Raw genomic sequence first — 22,013 nt, 5'->3', positions numbered from 1 at the left:
AAAGGTCCAAGAGAGGACAAGAGAAGGGGCCAGAAGGGCCAGAGGGAGCGAGGGTGAAAGATAACTAAGGCAGAGAGGGAGAAGGTGAAGACACTAATCTTTTTGTGCCCAAGTTATCTAAAAAAGTTCTTCCTTTCACAAGTCACCCACATCCAGAGTACATATTGCTTAAAGAAGTTGAGATATTGGGGTTAGGGTCGAACCATGTTTTACCATACAGGCATGGACTTGTTTTCCCCAATCAGGAGTGGGGAGATCACCACAGACAACTCAACACATGAGATTAAGTATATAAATTGGCCAATGTACATTCACTTCACATCCTAACTAAGAATTGTATCGCCTCTTTACAACAACCCGTTTGAGCACAAAAAGTAATAATTATGTTCCAATATATGACATTTCTTTCCATTATGCCACAAATATTTTTAGCAATTCCTGGAAAGAACCACACCTCTATGGCTGCATTAACCACAAAAACCCATTAGTTTAAAACCCAAAGCAACAGGCACACAACATAGAGTAAACACACTGGGTTTTAAACTGGAAAGAGGCAATTTTTCGCAGCAATCAACGGCTACCTCACCTTGCCCTTATTGTGCATACCCAGCAATATGAATGGTCCATGATGCTAAGCTAGGTCCACGGATTTCCGAGAAAGCACAATTGGCCTTCCCAATTCCTCACATTTTACATCCACATTGATAAACCCACTGGCCTCAAAACTATCCAAAAGAATCCTACATTTGACAAAAGAGATATGGATTTGTTGGCCAAGATTAAGCTCCTCTAGGCCAGCACACGAGCCAAAATTACTTGCTCATGTAAACTGGATCACCTTTAAACCACTGTCTTGAGACTTATTAAAAAATAATAATAATAATTGGATCGTCCATGGGTTCTCCACACTGGTAGAAACCAGCAATTATAGAAGTCCAAAAAATAACGTTGGGTCAGGGAATTTAAATGAATAATTAGCTGGCACAATCAACCAAACCACATTTAGCACACAAATTTATCAAGAATTGCCAAGAAGTATTAAATCAATGATCAGATCTCAAAATCGTCAAACATGTTTCTTTCCCATAATTTATAGCTTCTAGTTGATCGTCTTTCCCATAATTTAAAGCTTCCTGCTGATCACAGGTAGAGAGATAAGGCCTAAATATGTGAAATAATTTGGATAAAATCATAGGAAAACCGTAGTTCAGAAAAGCCGGAGGGCTTTGCCTAGAAGTCCATATTGTGAATATCCAGAAGTAAGGTCTGTCCATGAGATTAAACTCCTTTCTATGCATTTCATCAAAGACGTTATGTACATAATTTGAGCATCCACATCTCACATAAATATTCATGATGGTTCTTCAGATAAAAACATTTGCAGAGAAGAAAGATGTGATGAGATTGGCATGGAGCCTTTTGCCCTTGGAGAAAGGTAAAATGAAAATGGAGCATAGTTTTTTAAAGTACAATTTCCATGCTATCTATAGTTCCTCCCATGAACCCCAAAAAAAATCTTAGATCCTATTTATTATATTTGGATAATTGCAGGCAAGGAGAATAACCCTAATTATTCAGCAAAAAAGAAACTCACTCGCTCACACAATGAACAGTCTCTCAATTTGCCCACCTGTTCACAGAATCGTGCACACATTAGGAGGCTCGGGGGTCGGTCCCATGCTGCCAAACGTAGACTGCCTGGTCCCAACTAGTGCTGGCCAACAGCCCCTCGACGAGCACGCTCATGTCCACGCCCAACGCAAATTCCGTGTGGTGGTCGTACCTCGCCACCAGTGCGTCCTCCGCCCTGTACTCCCATGCACACACCGTCATGTCATACGAGCAGGAAGCAATCATCCCCTCACTGTGGGGCGAGAACTTCACCCTCCGCACCGCATATCTGTGCCCCATCAGAACCGCAATTGGTGCCCGATAACTCCTCACATCCCACACCTTTATGGAATTGTCCACCGCCCCTGATGCAATCACACAGTCGTTGTACTTATTCCAATCGCAAGTCAAAATCTCACCCTCATGCGCCGGTATGATCATCGTCGAGTTCGGCTCGCGCACATCCCAAACTCGCATCGTGCAGTCCCCCGACGCCGATGCGAAGACATCAGGGTGGCGGGGGTTCCACGCCGCACTGTACACGCAGTAAGAGTGCTCGCGGAAAGTGCGGATGCTTTGCATCCTGCCCTCAGCCCAGAGCTTGAGGGTGTCATCCCATGAGGCCGACAGAAAGGAGTCCTTGCGGGTGGGGTTCCAGTCGATCGAGTGGGCCTCGCGGGTGTGCTCGTGGAGGTTGACGAGAAGAGAGGAGGAGGCGACATCCCAGAGCTTGATGGAGCCATCGCCAGTGGCAGAAGCAAGGAGGTTCTCGTTGGACTCGGACCAGGCGCAGTCGTAGGCGCTGTCAGAGGTGTCAAAGCCGACCGGGGAAACCATGCCTCCGGGGGTGAGGTCCAGGACGAGCTGCCGCCCATTGCCAATGATGCCAAAGTTCTGGGCGGTGGCGACGGCCAGGCGGGTCTCAATGAAGGGGCTGAACTTCACCGAGTAACCATGGAATGGAAACTTGAACACCGGCATAATTGAGAAACCCTAAGCGATGCTTCTCTCTCTAAAACCTGAATTCCTCTCTCTACCTACTTTGCGCCCAGCATCAGTGACGAGAGAAAATGGAATTGGGAAGTTTGGTCCAATCGAGAGAGAGAAAGAGACGATTTTTGCGGTAGTTAATGACTGATGAGAGATAAATATTACACAGGCCTTTGTTCAAGAACCAATGCTCTCCATGATTGCACATCCTCAATGCATGCGGGAGAGAGAGCGGACAAACTATTGCCAAAAGATATTTCTACTCCTTACGGACTATACCGTCTAAATCAATGGTTTAAAAAACGGATCGGTGATCCCGATCGGGCTTCCAAAAAATAAATCCGGATCGGAGAATCGGCGATCCGGATCGAGAATCGAGTGAATCGGTCAGAATAAAGCTTAAAAAAAATTCGAAAAAATTATTAAAATTCATTATAAATATTGGTTTTTAGGAATTCAATAAAAAATGAGGGTACTCCATTAAGAATTTTCATGTTTTTGAATGAATATGCGAATATTGATATGTTCTTTCCCTGTATGAACTGCCATTCAGCATTTAATTTACAGTATTTCGTGCTCATCCCTACATTGTTGCTGTTGGGACTCGATATGTGAATAATATGGCTGGGATAGGGTGGCTTCAGAATCATCATCTCTCTCGTTTTCTCTTTGAATAATATGGATTAAAAAAAAAAAAAACAAATTTTCAAAAAAATCGATCATGGATTAAAAAAAAAATCACAAATTTTCAAAAAATTCTATCATGGATTACAAAAAAAAATTCGATCATGGATTAAACAAAAAAAATCACAAATTTTCAAAAAATTCAATCATAGATTACATAAAATTCGATCATGGATTACATAAAATTCGATCATGGATTACACAAAAAAACAAACAAAAAAAACAAAAAATTCAATCGTGGATTACAAAAAAAGAAAAAAATAGTTCGATCATGGATTACAAAAAATTCAATCATGGATTACAAAAAACTCTATCATGGGTTATAAAAAAAGCAAACAACAAAAAATTCAATCATGGATTAAAAAAAAACAAACAAACATTTTGATCATGGATTACAAAAAAAAAACAAACATTTCGATCATGTATTACAAAACATTCGATCATGGATTACAAAAAATTCAATCATAGGTTACAAAAAAAAACAAAAAAAACAAAAAAATCGATCATGGATTACAAGAAAAGAAAACAAACATTTCGATCATGGATTACAAAAAATTCTATTATGGGTTACAAAAAACCAAAAAATTCTATCACGGATTACAAAAAAACAAAAACAATTCGATCATGGATTACAAAAAAATCGATCAAGTATTACAAAAAAATCTATCATGGATTACCAAAAAAAAAAAAAAAAATCCGTACGGAATCGCCGATTCACTGTTTGGACTCGCCGATTTCGTACAGTGAATCGGCGATTCACTGTACAGAATCGTCCGGTTCTCTCTAGAACCGGACAATTTCCGATTTTTGGACGATCCGGTTCCTTTCTCACTATTTCCGAGTCGAACCGGGCGAGTCCGGTTCGACTCGGCGCTTTTTAAAACGCTGGTCTAAATAAAAATAAATGCTCGTGTTTTATTTTTTCACTTTTATTTCCAAATCCCATATATACAGTGCCCAAGAGTTTTTATATTGGGTGTGGTTTGTATAAGGCTTGGTTCATCTTTATTAAAAGATATTATTGAAGTACTAAAAATATTCGTGATGGCCTAAAATTTTATTGAGAAATGATCTTACAGGACCTCTCCCATTTGTGTGGGTAGGATCCCCAAAAGATCATTATTAAAATTGATACGGATCTCTAGAAAAATCAAATCCCACACCCATGCGATAACTTTTTTAGAGATTTGTACCTGTACCAACTTTAACGGTGATCCTTTGAAGTCTTACACACATGGGTAAAAAAGAATCTTATAGGATCATTACTCAATTTTATTTTCATCTCTAATTATAAAATTTAAAGCTTCAAAATAATATAGATCAGCATATCCATGAACACTTAAAAATTGACACTTCAAAAAGCATAATGCACTATTTTTAATATTTGAAATCTATTTTTTCTCATTTCTATACATCTTGAGGTCGAGATGATCGATTTGAAGAATTTTTGACATCAAAACAACCTCTTCTAGTGAATTTTTGGCGTGCGTCTTAATTTGATTGTTTACGCTCTCACCCTTTTATACACTCTCCTATTTTGTGAAAAAAACTTACTCCTAAACATGTCTACTTTGTCTATTTTTTGATAAAAGATTGTTTCAAATAAAAAAGAGGTTGTTTACAAGCGACCATTTACTTTTTGCATATGGAGGTCATAATCATTTTTACTCATCAGATGTCAAATTTGACAGTTTGAGATGAGTCTCAAAATTTGAAAATATTTACTTTTAATGCAAGGAGATCACAAATCATCATTGACCATTAAATTTAAAATAAAGTTGTTGAAGATGTATCATTGTTTAGGCACAAAATTCAAAATATATTTTCTCAAATGTTATGGCACTTTTATATATTGGATTTCACATCTAATGGTTAAAAGTGGTTGTAACTTCCTTATACCAAAAACAAATGGACCAAAAGTATATTATCCCTAATAAAATTAAGTGAAAGTATATAATGCAATCATTTACGTTTGGTACAAGGTGGTCACGATTAATATTTGACCATTTGATGTGAAATCGGATTATTATATTTATTTTATTGACCAAAAATTCAAAAAAAAATTTATTGAACTTTGTAATACACTCAAGCTATTAGATTTCACATTGGATGGTTATAAGTAATTGTCTCATTATATACAATGGAATAAATGTATAATGATCTCCAAACTCAAAAAAATGATCGCCATATGTGTATATTTAGAGAACACGCTGCTCAAAAGTTACAGTCACAAACACCAACGCCTTTGATGTTTCTAGCTCCTAATTTTATGATCCAAATTTCTAAGATCAAACTAATGTAGAGTGATCAACAAAATCATCATGAAATCGTGTAGAAATTTCAACAAATAAAATGCTTAAATTTTATGATTAATAACAGTAAATTATATTCCTGGTTTCACGCTGATACAAAGAAACAGTTGCGTGTAGTCTTATTTATGTACAGATAAATCAATGATCATCTCAAGAATTTTCACAGTATCTCTAAAAACATAAATCGAAGTATCCTTGATCATATATAGATTTATTGTGATGAATTTCATGAATCACAAGAAAAACCTATTTCCTATCGTGCTTGATTTGAAACGGCAACAGGAATCTGTCATTGACCGGGCTTTCCAACCCTCTGTACGAAGTTGAGCAACCAGAAGAAACCCAAATAGACTCTTTTTTTTATCAGACTTATTATCGGGAGAAATTAACTAACTATATTATAAATTTGAGGTGCCGACATGCACCACACAAGAATCGAAAGAACAGTGATAGATCAAGAACCTATGCCTTTCCACCATCAAGCCGCGTTAACTCGCAGCAGCTAGACATATTTTATTTTGGAAAAAGTCTATATAAGGTTGCAACTAATAGTAAGGCGCACTTTTAAAATCCACAGTGGAGAGTGTTCCGACATAGGACAATCCTCCAACTGATCATCTTGACCTTGAGATGAATTGACATGAAGAAAAAAAAGAATTTTAAATCCAAAAAATAACGCATCTTAAAACAAGTTATCTAGACCATCCATTTTTAAAATTTTCAAGTATTTTTTAATCTGTTAAATCTGTACCATTTTTTAAATTTTAAATTTTATAAATAAAGATAAAAATATATTTTGAAACCAATTCTCAACGCTAAAAAAACATCTCCAAGTAAATGTTATAGGTGCGCCTTTACTTGATATAAGGAGGCAACCTTATACAAACCTCACCCTTTTTTTTTTCCTAGTAACTAGTAACGAATGGTCTTCTTATTATACTCAATATTTTTATTTTCATGCTTATTTTGTTAAAAACATATCTAGTGATCATGTATAATCTCAATGTTTACCAAACTTAAAAATCAAAAGGATTGAAGATTTCAAGAGAAACATGATATTATCATTCTTTTTGGGTTCTAATTAACGATGTTTAGAGAGTCTTTTATTTATTTTAGACTGTCAAGGACAATCAAGTACTAATTTGCGGTGATTTTGTCACATTAAGTACTCATGATAAATTTATCATCCAAAAATTATTCAGTTAAAAAAGAGGAAAAACAAGAAATTTATGCGGTATAAAAACATAAGTGCATTTGTACATTGTTTCGCTTTATGTTTCTCACTTCTAAGAAAGGTAACTACGATCAATGAATTTTTTTTTAAAATAAAAAAAATAACAATATAATGGGAATAGTGCATGAAATTTATCCTAAAAAAATGAGGGTATTTATGTAAGTATACTATAAATTTCTTTAACATGTTTCTTTCAAATGTAGCCAAAGTGTATCAATGTATATCCCATGTTGCATGCAGTTGCTATCCTATCAATAAAAAAAATCATTCTCAATAAATGTATTTTTTTCAAAAAAAAAAAAAATTAGATATATATATATATATGGAAAAGTCTTCCCAACACCTATAAACGAAAATGAACAATGATTTCGCCTACCTTCATTACTATCCAAAGTTCATCACACAATCACGAATGTTTGGTAGTGTTATATTTTTCATTTTTTTTTCAACAAATTGGAATAATCTGAAATTTAGAGCATGTATACATCTTAGTGAAGCGTACTATATATATATATATATATATATATATATATATGGATATTCTAAAATTCACAAGCCTTCCAATTACAAAAGTTCAAAATAGATAGAGTTGTGAATGGTAGATTTATTAATTTTGTACTTTATTTTTAAAAAAATGTTATTTTTTTGGGGTAATTTTGTAAATATTACCACAAGACAAAAGGTAATTTTGTCATCTCTATAAGGGGTAAAGCTGAAATTTTAATTGAGAGACAATGACACTCTACAAATAAAGTTTTAGGACACTAACTTCCCAATATCATTGCTTAATGATAAAGTTACCTATTTAAATAATTTTTTAATTAAAAAATAATTATTGCTTTAAAAAATACACCCATCACAACCCTTTCTTATTTGAATCTTTGTATTTTGAGGGGTTGTTAACTTTAGACAAACTCATATATATATATATATATATATATATATATATATATAGTAATAATCCTATCGGACCCTCCCCCACTCATGTGTGTAAGACCTCAAAAAAACACTACTAAATTTAGCACGAATCCCTAAAAAAAACTATATGCGCCGAACCAATGGGATTGTAGGAAGCTTTTAACGGCGGTGATCTTGTTGGCCTATCTTTCAAAAGATATTCGAAAGAGCCATTGCAATGGTCTGACAGCGTACTACATTTGTATGCTCTCTCTAGAGGAATACAATAGTCTTTCTCTCTAAGCCATTTTCCTCTTCGCACTTCGTCCCTCTCTCTACAAAAGCCATCCTTCGCCCCTCTCTATCTCTCCTCTTCACCCTTCGTTCCCCACGCTCTCTCTCTAAAAACCCATCCTTCAACCCTCTCTCGCTTTACAGATACCCTCTTCTCCTTTTGCCCCTCTCTTTCCTCTCAACAAAAACCCCATCTGCCTTTCTCTACAAAAGCCCTCGTCTTCCTTTACCCATCTTTTTCGCTACAAAAACCTCGATATTCAGCAGCCCCTCTCTCTCTTTATAAAAACCCCAATATTCAGCAGGCATTTTCTTTCTCTCTATAAAAGCCCCAATATTTAGCATCCGCTTTTCTTCCTTCGCCCTCTCTCTCTATAAAAGCCCCAACATTCAACATGCGGGAAGATCTTTAACTTTTTCAACATTGTGGACGAGCCCCAACATTCTCTCTCATTCTTATTGAATGAGTATTTTTTCTACCTATTTCTTCGTCTTTTACTATAAATTCATTGGGTTTTTCATGTAATCTCTTCTATTTGTTTTTCTGGCTATTTCATCATCTCTGACTACCCATTCCTCATAAGATCTGACTGAAAAATTTTGAATCAATACTTTTTGTCATCTGTATGCACTGTGAATTCACTAAAGGAATAAAGGCAAGAGAATTGGATTACTGAAGAAAAAAATATTTGAAAGTTCATACAGGTGTTGGAAAAACAACTGTTAAAAGCTTCCTACAATCCCATTGATTCAGCACATCCCTTAGCATACGCGAGGCAATCCCATTGGTTCAGCACATCCCTTAGCATACACGAGGTTGTGTACGATAGCCTTTTCCTCTATCTATATATATATATATATATGGGCTTGTCTAAAATTAACTAACTCCTCCTCAAAATACAAAGATTCAAGTTATAAGGGGTTGTGATGAATGTACTCATCAAAACAACCATTATTTTTTTATTAAAAAATTATTTAAATATATAACTTTTCACAAAGTACAATCACATTTTAAAAATTAATATCCCAAAATCTTATTTATAAAGTGCTTTTGTTCTTTAATTAAAATTTCAATTTTACCTCTAAAGGAGATAAAAAAATTACTATACCTTGTAATAATATTTACAAATTTGCCTCACAAAAGTATTATTTTTTTAAAAAATAAAAAACAAAATTAATAAATCCCTTCACAACTCTCTCGTAATTTGAAAGGTTGTGAAGTTTAAAATACCCCTATATATATATATATATATATATATATAAGCTCCTATTTCAATTTGAGCTTTATATATGATTAAAATGAACCTCTTCCAAAAACAAATATAAACCATTCATTTGATGAATTTCAATATCTTAACCTTTATAAACTCAAAATCATTTTTTTCCTTTTTTAACATTGTTCATCTAATGATAATGAAATCATCCAAAAAAAAATTGAAAATGAAAAAAAAATTCTAAGACCTAAATCTAAACATCTAACTAAAATGAAGAGCCAATGTTGGGCTAAAATAATACTTTCTAAGTTGAATTTTTAAATTTTTGTTTTTTGTGATTGTTTATTAAAATGAAAAGAGTGTATATTTCAAAATTTGGATCAAACAAATGACCATAACATGATTTTTGAAAGTTGATGCGTATATATATATATATATATATATATATATATTCACCAGTAATGTATTTCATTAGACTATATATTTGCATTACCCAAACGGTCCCAGGAAATGCAGAATATTTTACATTTTCTGAGGTAGATAATAGCGAGTTTCAAAACAAAAGCATGCATAAGAAAGCTCATTTTCTTAAGCTAGTATGAAAGTTCATTATTCGACAATAGGGGTATTCCACTTCATAAGTGTGTGTGTGAGAGAGAGAGAGGGGGAGAGGTAAAACATCCACCTCCCAAAACAAACACAAAACCCAGGCATGACAGGCCAAAAATGTCATCATAAGAATGTAAGCCCAGCATCATACAAGGTAAACCAGAGAAATCAAAATCAACACATATATGCAATTGTTCCCCTCATTTTTCCATCACCATCCATAATTATTCCGTCCATAAACACACTAGCCATGACCACCGATCATACAACAAAGCTTCATAATGCGTCCATGCAGCCAGTGCCTCTTCCCAAATTCGAGAGGGGGATCGGCTCGAGCAAAAGGAACATATCAGACCTTCTCTCTCAAACCCACCCTACAACAACAATACCAGGTCTTCTCTCTCTAAACCACCCCACAACAACAATACCAGACCTCTCTCTAAACCACCCTACAACAATAAACACAGCACCAACCAATCTGATGCCCTGCGAAACCAGGACTTCCGATCCATAAGGCCACTTTTGTTAGTCCTAGTAGTCTCTCTCTTTTCCTCTTCGATATTTCTTTTATTTGTTTGCCAATCTTTTTTCTCTTTTATTTTTCTTTTTTTTTTTTTTTGGTTGAGAATCTTGGATAGCAGTAGGCAAAAACTCGGTATAACTAAGCAATTTTAATATCTGAGCTAGTTGCTTGGGCTGACGTTATGTGTACCTTTCCATGAGTTTACCAAGCTGCTCCAAAACCTCTCTCTCACTCTCATCGCCAGTGTGTGCTGTGAGAGATGAAGAACCTGAAGTCAGGGTGCTCGACCTGAAGGAGCCGGATCCAGTTGTCAGCAGCCTGCAAGAGAGAACTAGCCAATTGGCGCTCGCAGACTCCATTAGGTGTCCACACTGATAACTTGAACTTATAGGAGGCGAGACCGAAGCTTGGTAAAGACAACTTCAAGGGCCTGTCTATGTTTGAGTTCCAAGACTGACCTTGAGCACCAGGTAAACCTGTGAATTGCACATCACAATAGATGCCCATGAAACCAGTTATGATGAACTCTCTCTCTCTCTTTATCTCTCTCTCTGTGGAATTCAAGATATCCAAACTTCAAGCAAATGAATAGAAACAAGTAGTTAACAAGTTATAACAACGGTAAATTGAGCTATTAGGAGAAAGCAGTTACATTTGAAGGGCGTAGAGAGAGAGTGGTAAGTAAGAAAACATGCATCTAAATCTTGCAGTGTTGGCCCTGTTGGTATCCTGTATATCGGGTACCTACATCACATTACAAGAAGATGTCAATGTAAGATATCTTATGATAAAGGCATGTATTTCAGAATCACATCAAATGGAGCACGTATTAATAAGACCTACCACGCTACAGAAATCCAACTTGCTGGTAACAAATCACAGCTCCTTAGTGTCAGAAGATCAGGAAACTGGCATGCAAGATCTGATATCTGAGACAAGAAACAAAATGGTATTAAAATAAAGAAACTGTAAAAGAGAGGTGATTTCTCAGTTATTTTTCAAATTTTTTGCTTTCAAGATGACTCCTCAAGAATCATGGAAGATGTGAAATAAAGTTTGATAATTAAAAAATATCTAAAAATTCAGAAATGATAAGGAGAAAGATATAATGAAAAAACTTAAAAAAGACTAAAAAGGGAAATATATACAATGAGACCATTTACTTTGATAAAATGAGGTCACAATCCTCATTGACTGCCAGATTTTGAATCGGGTAGTTGAGGTGTGTAATTATTTAGGCACAAAGTTCAAAAAAAAAAAATCCAAATGTTGGGACACACTTTCATCTATTAGATTTCACATCCGGTGGCCATAAGTAATTGCGACCTCCTTATACCAAAAATAAATGATCTCATCGTATACAGTCCTGATAAAAGTATATAGCTTACCTTGTCAGCCAAAGGTTCACGACAATATGGAGGATCTTGTTCAAAAAACTCAAAAACAATACCGCCTTGGGAGCTGCAGCCCTCCCCATCATCACTAGAGAACCCTTCTTGACAAAGGTTCTGCTCATTATTATCCCCAAGGGAGAGTCTATCCATCTGGACCACGTTAGATTTGCTTGTTAGGTGATGCGGCCTCTCGTATTTCAATCCCCTTTCAACCTCAAAGTCACTGCTTCCATCACTGCTTATATCCCTGTAGTACTCCCCATCACTCTCCTCGCTTGGTCTCCTGTGGAAGAGAGGAAAGAACCATTAACTTTTATTGCTTTATGGGAGAGAACAAAAGCATTTGTACACCCAACACCAAGACAGGGATTCAGGACACCCACTCATTCCTCCAAAAGATTAACTTTTTTACCTATATGCAACTAAGGTCCCATCTAAATCCAAGGATGCCATCACAACACAACAAAAATAAGACTTCAGAAGAATCACTAACCAACTCACCCCCATAATCCCTAATACACAACATGCCACAATAAAATTTGTAAGAGGAGTCAAAATCTGCTCCCTTAAACAATAAAATGATGACAGAGTGAACCAACATGGAAAAGATGCAACCAGCGATTTGCTGGACAACTTTAACATATGTAAAAAGGTAAGACTTCAATCTCAAGATTTATTGGTTAGAGAAGCCCTTGCAAACCAATCAACAAAAACAATGAATCCAGTGATTCGCGCAACTAACACATGCAGAAACAAGAACGAGCATCTGCCAGAACAGAACTTCTGAGAGATTATTGATTAAAGGAACTCGTATATTTTAAAATCCTAAAAACTTAGAAGTGCATGGAATAGACAGTTGATGAAGTTCAATATACAACAATTTGAGAAATGGAGAAGTTAATACCAGTGCAAAACAAGGCAGGAAGCCAGGAACTTGAATGCGAACGTGAAAGCTAAGTAGGACAAATGCAAAAGAAGGCACGAACAAGAAAATGAATGTGAGAATGGATCACATGTAAGTGACAAAGTCATAGGTGCAGTTCTTTTAAGAGAAGCAACCACCTAGCACGCAAGGGGTTAATGCACTATGCTTTCATTGAAACTGCAATAACAAGATGTATCGTACAGTTTTTTTTTCAACAAATAAAACAGGAATCTTTCAATTTAATCTAAAATGAAAAAATAAAATAAAAGAAAACATGATGAGAATACAAAGTTTGTTATTAAATTGTGATGGCTTTAATTGCATGCTGTGACCCCCTTATCACCCCCAATGTTCAAGAAATTTAAATATACAAGACTAAGGTTTAAAACATGCGTCGAGCATGAACTGAAAAGCGTGTTGAAAGAGATGGTGCCCAAAAATGTCATTGTTAGCTAAAAATAATATCCAACAAGCATTTTACATATTCCCACCCATATTTTGGGTAGGAATAGCAAACACACATACGAGGCACAAAAGCATGGGTGTCAATAACAATCTCCTCTAAGAAAAATTGCAAATAAATGTACTTCTACAAAGACTGCAAGATTATCAAGATTAAGCAAGTTAATCTGGTAGTAGAAGAGTGGATTACAGATAAGGATATGTCTACTTCCCAAAAGAGCTTTGCAACGTAGATAGAGATCGAAGTCATTCCAGCCCTCTAAAATTGCCGAAGCAAGTAGACATGTACAATCAAGTAAGAGATAAGTACATGAGGGGAAAGAATAAGCCTTCCGAAGAATAGATCGTGTGAAGAGCAGGTAGAAACCCATGTGGACCATCATGGAAACAGGTACATAATGAAGTTTTGTCAACCTTTCATGCTGCAATCCAACCAAAATCTGCAATTTCGCTGGGAGAAACAGGTTTCATATCATTGTTGGGAAAAAATCTGTGAGAGCCGATAGGGAAAAAAATAGCACACAAGTCTCATATCATGAGACCTATTTGATTATATAGGAGGAGATGTACAAAACCAGTGACTGGCTGGAGTGGGTGAATTGCCGAGAGGAATTGAGGACCTACGGAATTTTCACTTAGCCCTTTGTGGAAATGATTATAAAAATTAACTATAGAGTTTTAACTTCTCACTTTATACAATTGGTGATCAAATCTCGAAGAAACTGAATGTTTGACTGCTATTTCTCTGTTGCTTTTATCAAAATGGGAGAACTATACTTGCATTCAATGGGCAGTAATAAGGTATTGCAGTTAAGGGATATGGCTCCCCATAATCGCATACTTCTATGTCAAGGAGGTCAGATTCTAAGTGGGAAGGGACTCCAGTGAGTTTCTTACTCCACCAGTACTAAAAATATATGAGTTCATTGAATGTAGGCCAGAAGCGTAAAGCTTTTTTTCTTTTGCAGAAAATACAAAAGAATCGATGGACCAAGGCTTATATAAAAATTGTCAGCTAAGTGTTTGGCTGCTCCGTCTCCAAGTTATAAAAGAGCATGCATTTAGGAACAACACTAGCTTGAGTGAGAGCAAAGGCAAAGTCCGTTGCTGCCCTGTTGTTACCAACTTGAGTAGACTGAGCTATGCAAACATGGTAAAAGCCTAAAAATTTAGATTTTGGAATAGCACTCACCAGACCAGACTGGTTTGAAACTCGCTACCTAACTTCAAATAAAACATAATCCATTGTTTTCTCCTAGAAAATATAGATCATAAATGAACGAGGAAGCCACTTTGGAAGCACATCAGTTTGTATTTACATGGTCACTTGTGCCATACACATCTCATTCCAAAAAGTGAAATGAAAATGAACATCAAAAACATTTTGAAATACTTCGACGCTAGAATAATAGGCGTGATTGGAGATGCAGAACAAATTAAAAGATTTAAAACTACCAAGAAAAACTCGAGACCTTGAATACAGTTTCTTCATTAAATTCCACTTCTTTTGTAAGTGTTATATTCGCATGTGGAAAGGAGAACTCTGACTTTCCAAATTACTAATAAAATAAAGATCTTGAATGAGAATAATTATCACACTTATAAAATGCATTGGCAATGCATCAAAAGGATAGTTTATGATAGCACGAACGAAACTCAACAATCTTTGTAGGAAGTAGGGGGGGAAAAACAATCTAAATTTGCATTTAAAAATGACAAAAAGCAATTTCACATGAATGATGAATCATCCGATAGGGTGGAAGAGTTTTCCTTATCTACACACACCTACTTGAAATTAGGAGGCGGCAAAGACATATTTTCTTCTTAGCAGTACAATATTTCCCAATTCAGTCACTTACCTTGGGTACATACATGCATACCAACATCCTAGATCTACACACAAACATAGAGATGCAAGCATGTGCCTAACAGGTTGCATGCTATACATATATACAACCATATATGTGTGCATGAATGCATCAAATAAGCAATCAGGAAGCACTTACACATAGCATGGCCCAAAAATCTTTATCTTACCTGAGCATCATTCCGAATGCTATTTAGTTCCAGTATATCATGGAATAAAACTAGATATTGTAAAAGGTCTATTTTACTTGTGTTCTTCACATCCATTTCAGTATATTGCTCATAACCTAACATTGCTCAAAAATATATTAAACCAGGTTTGAGCTTTGATGGCATTTTTAAAGTTAACTATCGTCCAAAAAGTGCTCTTAAATTCAGTCTCATGATAAACCATCATACCAAGGCTCCAATATGAAGCAAATAAGCAGTGGACATGGATCCAACAAAATATTGATTATACATCCAAGATTCAGTCACAACCATTTTGTCAATCTTAGTGCATTAATAAATTCATTAGAAGGACAAGAAATTAACATAAACATTCCAAACCTATAACTTTTAAGAATAGTAGAAACTAACTAAATATATACCTCGTATTCACAACACCCTTCGAGGTATCTGCATAGAGTTGAATGGCAGAGAGGTATGGAACATAATATTGAATGACTGGCTCAACCCCATTTAAAACCAATGGTACTCCCGCACCATATGCACTCCATTCCTTGAAAGATTCCCACAGGTCTCCAAGGGTGAAGAAGGGTTGAGAATCCATGTCGCATGTTCTCCAACCCCTGCTACTCATCTAAACAAACAACCCATAAATCAGGAAATGGGAAAATAATCAATAAATAAATGCATAAAATAGATAACTGTTCTAGAGTTCAGACAACACCAATCCAAGCTATAAAATTCAATATCATTTTCAGATTATCATCATAAAATTGAATAAACAAATATGACAAGTGATAGAGATAAACTATCATTTTGAACAAAAACTGATACACATCGGCGGCATAAAACTTGGGGTAGAAAAAGCAACCACAAGGGAAACAATACGTAGGTAAATATAACAACAGAGATAAATGGCAGAACTTATACACAAAACATGCATAATAAAAAAAAACACAACTCACTCAGCAATGTACAATTACATGAAATGAAACAAAGATGCTGATAGAAAATCATAACTTTAAAACTGGATTCGAGATTCAAAGGTAAATGGAAAACTTTAAAACTCTGATAAATGATTTGCCAAGACCAATAGCCAAGACTTCAGTAATGATGTTATTTCATCATAGAGTTTTGGCATAAAAATAATAAATCTGTTGAAAGATGGACACAGAACAATAGCACACCTTTCTGGCAACAAGAAATATCATCCAGAAAATAAAGTTCATCAAGAAAATGTGAATCACAATGGCATCCAATGGCTGCAAGAAACATGATGGCTATCATAATCATGGGATACCCACAAAGTCTGAACCTAAAGCTCGAACAAGAAAAAAAATAAACAAACATAGTACTCGGAGAAACACCATTAAATGGAAGCAAATAACTAAAACACCAAGAATCATACCATAATGGTATAAAGAATTTGGATAACAAGATTTAACAAAAGCAATCTGAAACATCAAATCACTGAGGAAAATAGCAGGTAACACTCGACAGTAATCAGAACATCATAACCAAGATGAACAAAATACAACCATATTTTTCACAAGAAAAACATCTGAATCTCACACAGAGTTCATGGACCCTTAAAGTTTCCCTGAACAAAAGGTAACAACTACATGATATCCAGAGTAGAAAGACAGAAAGAACACTAAAGGACAAAGCATTACAGAACCATACAAAACGTAAAAAGGAATCAAGAAGAAACCGAATGCAACCCCAACCCTATCTTTTCCAAAGTGAATGACAACTAATAGAACCCAGCTTCAATCACAAGCAAGAAGGATACAGCGTCAAATAGCAAGCACAGAGAACAGGAAATGCAAAACAGACAGACAGCAATTAAGGCCATAGCTTGGGAAAAAATCAATCGTCCAATGAATACTGAAACATAGAGAGAGAGAGAGAGAGAGAGAAATAAAGGAAAATGAAAACAGTAGAAAACCAAAACAGGATCCGAGAATGACCAGAACCAAAACCTAGCTCATCCACATTGAATGCCAATAAATAGAAAGGGGTAGAGTTTCAATCGCTATCGATATACAAAAAGTCTCGAATAAACAGTATAAAGAACCACAAAGGCAGAAAGATTAAAGAGAAAGGAGACAGAGCGATCAACAATGGAAAACCAAAACAGGATCCAATAAGACCAGAATCAGAACCCTAGCTTGTCCACACCCAACGAAATGCGTAAGTAAAAGATAGAGAGAGAAAGGACACGGCTTGAAGTATGAAAAGATCAAAGTCCGAGAATGACTAAAAAACTCACGTTAGAAAGATACTGAGCTGGAACGTAAGGCGTTGTGGACTCCAAGAAACGGTCCAAATTACCAGGTCGAGGAGCCTCTCCAAAAGGCTTCAAAGAATCGCTTGAATCCGGCCACTGTTCACCAGAAAACTTCGAACCCGCTGGATTCCGGCCACTCTTCAGATGCTTCTGCTGTTGCTGCTGCCTTCTAGCCTGAAGGTTATAGAATCTGCTTGTTCCAAACATTTGTAGAGAGAGAGAGAGAGAGAGAGAGAGAGTCGCTGAATTAGGGTTCAAGAAAAAAACAAACCCTAACTTTGGCCTCTGATAAAGATCAAGATCTCCAAAAAAAGGAGATCAGTGATCAAAGAAGAAAAAGTGGCGTAGATTCTTCAAAAATCGGAGAATTGTCTCAGGGAAAAGAAGAAAATTGGGGCGAAATACAGATGATAAAAGAAAGCCAGAGAGAGAAAAGACGGCTATGGAAAGAGAAAATGAGGGTTTCTTCTCTCTGGTGCAATAGAGAGAGGTAAAATAAGGGTTTTCTTTTATCTAGTGCAATGGAGAGGGAAAAAGAAGTCCTGTGCCCTCGAGAGATTGGGGGTTTTAAAGACACTTTCTACGAGTCCTTAACATGAAAATTAAAAATAAAAATGTCTCTTTTTCTCTCACTAAAACTCTACTCTCTCTCTCCCTCTAAAACATGCCACCGAACCAGTCTGCCTGGCACGTGCATGTACGTCACCTTCTCAAGAAACTGACCGGCTCCTTTCATTTGCCCATTTAGTTTTGAAAAAAATTTGTACAAGATATACTGTTGAGGAAAGATGTAAGCGTTTCTACATAGGAGAACCCTTCAACTGATCATCTCGACTTTGAGATGAATAGACATGAAAAAAATAATAATTATAAATAAAAAAATTTGTACATCTTATAAAAAGTCAAATAACTATTTATTTTTAAGATTTTAAAGTATTTATTGATTTAATGAATCTGTATTATCTTTAAAACTTTAAATTTTCTGACTAAAGATAAAAAGAGATTTCAAAACCATCATTAGATTTTCAATGACATACCTAAATAATAATCTTATAGGTGCACCCGACTATAATAAGGCAATCTTATACAACCTCATCCTTTATTTGTTTATATGGTGATATTACAAGAGGATTAGCTTCTTAGTGGACGGTGGGGATATCCCAAAATTGTCCGGTTTAATTGGAAGTGGACCGTCCGATAAGATGACTCGAGATCTGAACTTCCTGTGGATAATGACGCAGGTGGAGCCCACGGATGCTATCACCGGATCGTTTCTTAGTTGCGGTTGCCGTTTCGTTTTATGAAAGTTTTCAAGAAAAATTGTATGATAGGGCTGCAGCTCCATCAAATAAGTAAACCCTCACCTTATAATTCAAACATCACAAAAGCTTTATATGGATTATCTGGGCTTAAAACATTATCGTTGTGAAAAAAAAAAAAAAAAGAATTTTATGTTCTAAAAGTAGTGTATATTATAACAAAATATAGATCGTCTATTTCACCTTAAATATAAGTGTTTATAGATCTGCAAGATTTATATCATTTTTTTAGTTTCAAATTTCATTATCAAAGTTGGAAATTGATTTTAGAGCCATCATGGATATTTCCGTTTCCGAAAGTACTTTTCAGATGAGGATCTCAGGTGAGGCTCTATTTTGTTTTCATAAAACCTAGGCCTTATAAAAACTTCATCCAATTTTCAATGACACCCTTTTGAGAATGCAACTTCGACCGGGATTAATGATTACTCTTAGAATTTGGAACTCTTTTTTTTTTTCTTTGTTTTGACCATGTTTCGTAATTTTATTAATCAAGGAAGATTAGAGTGATCAAATAAAAATAGAATTTGAAATAAGCATCTCTTGCATTCTACCACCTCTCTTGGCTAAGGCGTCCGCTATCTCATTTCCATCTTTGTAGACAAGTTGGAAGGTGACTTGACATATCTCGGATCAGATCCGTAACCTCCAGCCATGTTGATTTAAGCTTCTAATGTGGTCTAGAAACCCCATTGCACTGATTCGCCACATTCACCCACACATCATTCCTGCAACCCCCACTCTTTAAAGATTTTCAAACCTTGGACCAAGACCAGTATCTCTCCTGCATTAGTAATTTTGACACCACACGAACCTGCTAAATAGAAAATACACGCACCAAGATTGTTCTGAAACACACCCCCAACTCATGATGGTCCTGGATTACCTACCGAGCTACTGTCATGGTTTAGCTTAAGGTACCCAAAACCAAGCACAATCCACCGCCCTTTATATCACACCTTAACCACCATCTGTGACATCAAACTCCTAATATTAATCTCCATATCCACCTGAAACGCCCCAGATCGTTAATTGGTAACAGAAAACCAACTCCACAATGTATGTTGTATTCTCTTCTTGACCCAATCACCCTCCATTACCAATCCCTAAAAAACTCATCTATTTCTCTCCAACCAAATCTTCCACAACACCGCAACCTTTCATATATGAGAAATCAATAAACTCACTTTAGGAAGTTTGTCAAAAGACATTTGATCTACTGACTCATAGGTAGAGGGCCAACACCGAGCTTATCAAATAACTAACACCATATATCATGGGTGAATGGACAATGTAAGAAGACGTGATCACCACTCTCAATTCTTTGTTTACACAATATATAGATATTTGTGATGGTTCTACCTCTCTTAATAAGCTTGTCTTGTAGTTTTAAAAAAGTGCAAATATGTTGATTTGTAAATAACTAAAATGCACCGCAATGAATAATTTATAAATAAAGTATGTTTTTCAATATTCAAATATATTTTCCATTGTTGTAGTTGAGATTGTGGGCCTATAAAATTTTAGGTCCAAATTCGATCTCTAAGATGGATTTTTGAAGGAGGTCGCATTTGAATAAGTGCATTGTTCGATGCCATGTCCAAATATATATTTGATGAAGATCAGAATTTAGTTGGTTGGCGTCTTATGAGTCAGTCTTGGATATCAAGAATTTTAGAGCTTAAAACACATTTGGAATCCATTTATGACTCAAACCCATGGTTTTGGAGCTTTAAAAACAATAAAAACGGGCTGATATTTGAAGAAATTAAAATTAATAATAGAAATAAACAGTAAATAAACTATTTTTGAAACATCTAATTTATTCCTTTTCCACATTCATCCTGGTTATTGATGTAATAGATAGGTAAAAGTTTGTGTCCAAAATCTATCTCCAAGATGGATCTTGGAAGGGTAGAACTCTACCTATAACCTACTCATTTTATCATTCAAGTTAACATGATATATTGCATGTAGTGCATATCCTTAGGTCTCATATTCATATTACCTAGGAAAAGATTATTTATTTTAGGTATAAAGAGGTTAAAGTTGAAAGGACTTTATGATATAGCACGATGTATATATATTTAAAAAAGTCTTTACCTTTACACTGGCAAGATCACTTACAATGTCTAATTATAATCAAACCACTCTTGAAATAAAATACAATAAAAATAAAATCGATTTTCCAAGCTACCTCTTCAAATACAATTCTTTATTAAGAAAAAAAACTAGAATTTATTGCTCTATGAGAAGAGAAGTAAATATTTCTAAAAAGGTAAAATTGCCGGAGATTACCTCAACCAGACTTAATACACCCTACGCAGAGAAAATTAGGGCATGCCTTCCCTGTGGAAGAGGAGAATTTTGGGTATGGAAACAAAATTGTTAAAGACAGAAAAGATAATATGTATCTCATTTTACGAGGGAACATCTCTTTATAGATTTTCTATACCATAGATTTTGCATCAATTCGTAGGGTCAAATCTCAACCGTCGATTTAAGGAGACTTGTCAGGTGAGAGACTTGTGGGGTGAGAGATTTAAGTCATCAATCTCTTTGATCCACCATCTAGATTAAAAAAGATGAGCTAGAGCCTTATCCTCCATTTCCTAAATATGCCATTGAATAAGAAAAGCTTATATTTTAATATATCATATCCTTATTTATTTGATCAATCAATCTTGATTCAAAAAATTAATAAATATCTCAAATATTTAATCTTACTATATAAGTTAGTTATACCTAAAAAGATAAGTCAGACGATAAACATTATTCCCAATAATGTTACGTGGGTAGGTGGAGGCGTGCCACCCTTTTGGTGGCCATGTTTGGGCCCACATAATCCACATCCTTTTAAACTTTAGGCCCCATATTTTATGGAGGTTCCAAATATTTTAGAAAATATTTTATTTTATATTTAATTTAATTTAATTTTTTTTAAAATATTATATTTTATTTAAAACATTGAAAATTTAATTGATCTTAATTTATAAATTCAAATGATAAAAATAAAATATCATAATATTCACAAATTTTTAAATAAACATTCTAAAAATCACATAACATAAATTAATTAAAATTAATTAATTTTGATAGGAATCAGATCTGTTAGATCTACGAAATTATCAATACATAGGAGTACTCCACCTTCAACTGTGAATCATGATCCACCTAGCTTTCTCAAACTGACCAGCAGTTCCCATGACCCACTGTCACTG

General features: G+C 35.2%; 2 protein-coding genes across 2 annotated transcripts; both read right to left on the bottom strand.

Annotated features, from left to right (window-relative positions):
• Positions 1–1,273: 1,273 nt before the first annotated feature.
• Positions 1,274–2,661, bottom strand: PEX7 (peroxin 7). The gene has a single exon (XM_006855288.4). The coding sequence runs from the start codon at positions 2,590–2,592 to the stop codon at positions 1,654–1,656; it is 939 nt and encodes a 312-aa protein (XP_006855350.1). The 5' UTR covers positions 2,593–2,661; the 3' UTR covers positions 1,274–1,653.
• Positions 2,662–9,949: 7,288 nt separating this feature from the next.
• On the bottom strand, positions 9,950–17,952 carry LOC18445143 (uncharacterized). Its single transcript, XM_011629079.3, has 6 exons — positions 17,456–17,952; positions 15,606–15,817; positions 11,757–12,045; positions 11,212–11,297; positions 11,021–11,112; positions 9,950–10,844 (listed from the first exon to the last, which is right to left on the bottom strand). Exons 1-6 carry the CDS (start codon positions 17,678–17,680, stop codon positions 10,603–10,605), a joined length of 1,146 nt encoding a protein of 381 aa, XP_011627381.1. The 5' UTR covers positions 17,681–17,952; the 3' UTR covers positions 9,950–10,602.
• Between the last annotated feature and the right edge of the window lie 4,061 nt (positions 17,953–22,013).

Source organism: Amborella trichopoda, chromosome 2 (genome assembly GCF_054954075.1).
Source record: "Amborella trichopoda isolate Santa Cruz 75 chromosome 2, AtrichopodaSantaCruz75HAP2 v2.0, whole genome shotgun sequence".
NCBI lineage: Eukaryota > Viridiplantae > Streptophyta > Magnoliopsida > Amborellales > Amborellaceae > Amborella > Amborella trichopoda.
This window is presented reverse-complemented; position numbering and strand designations above follow the sequence as displayed.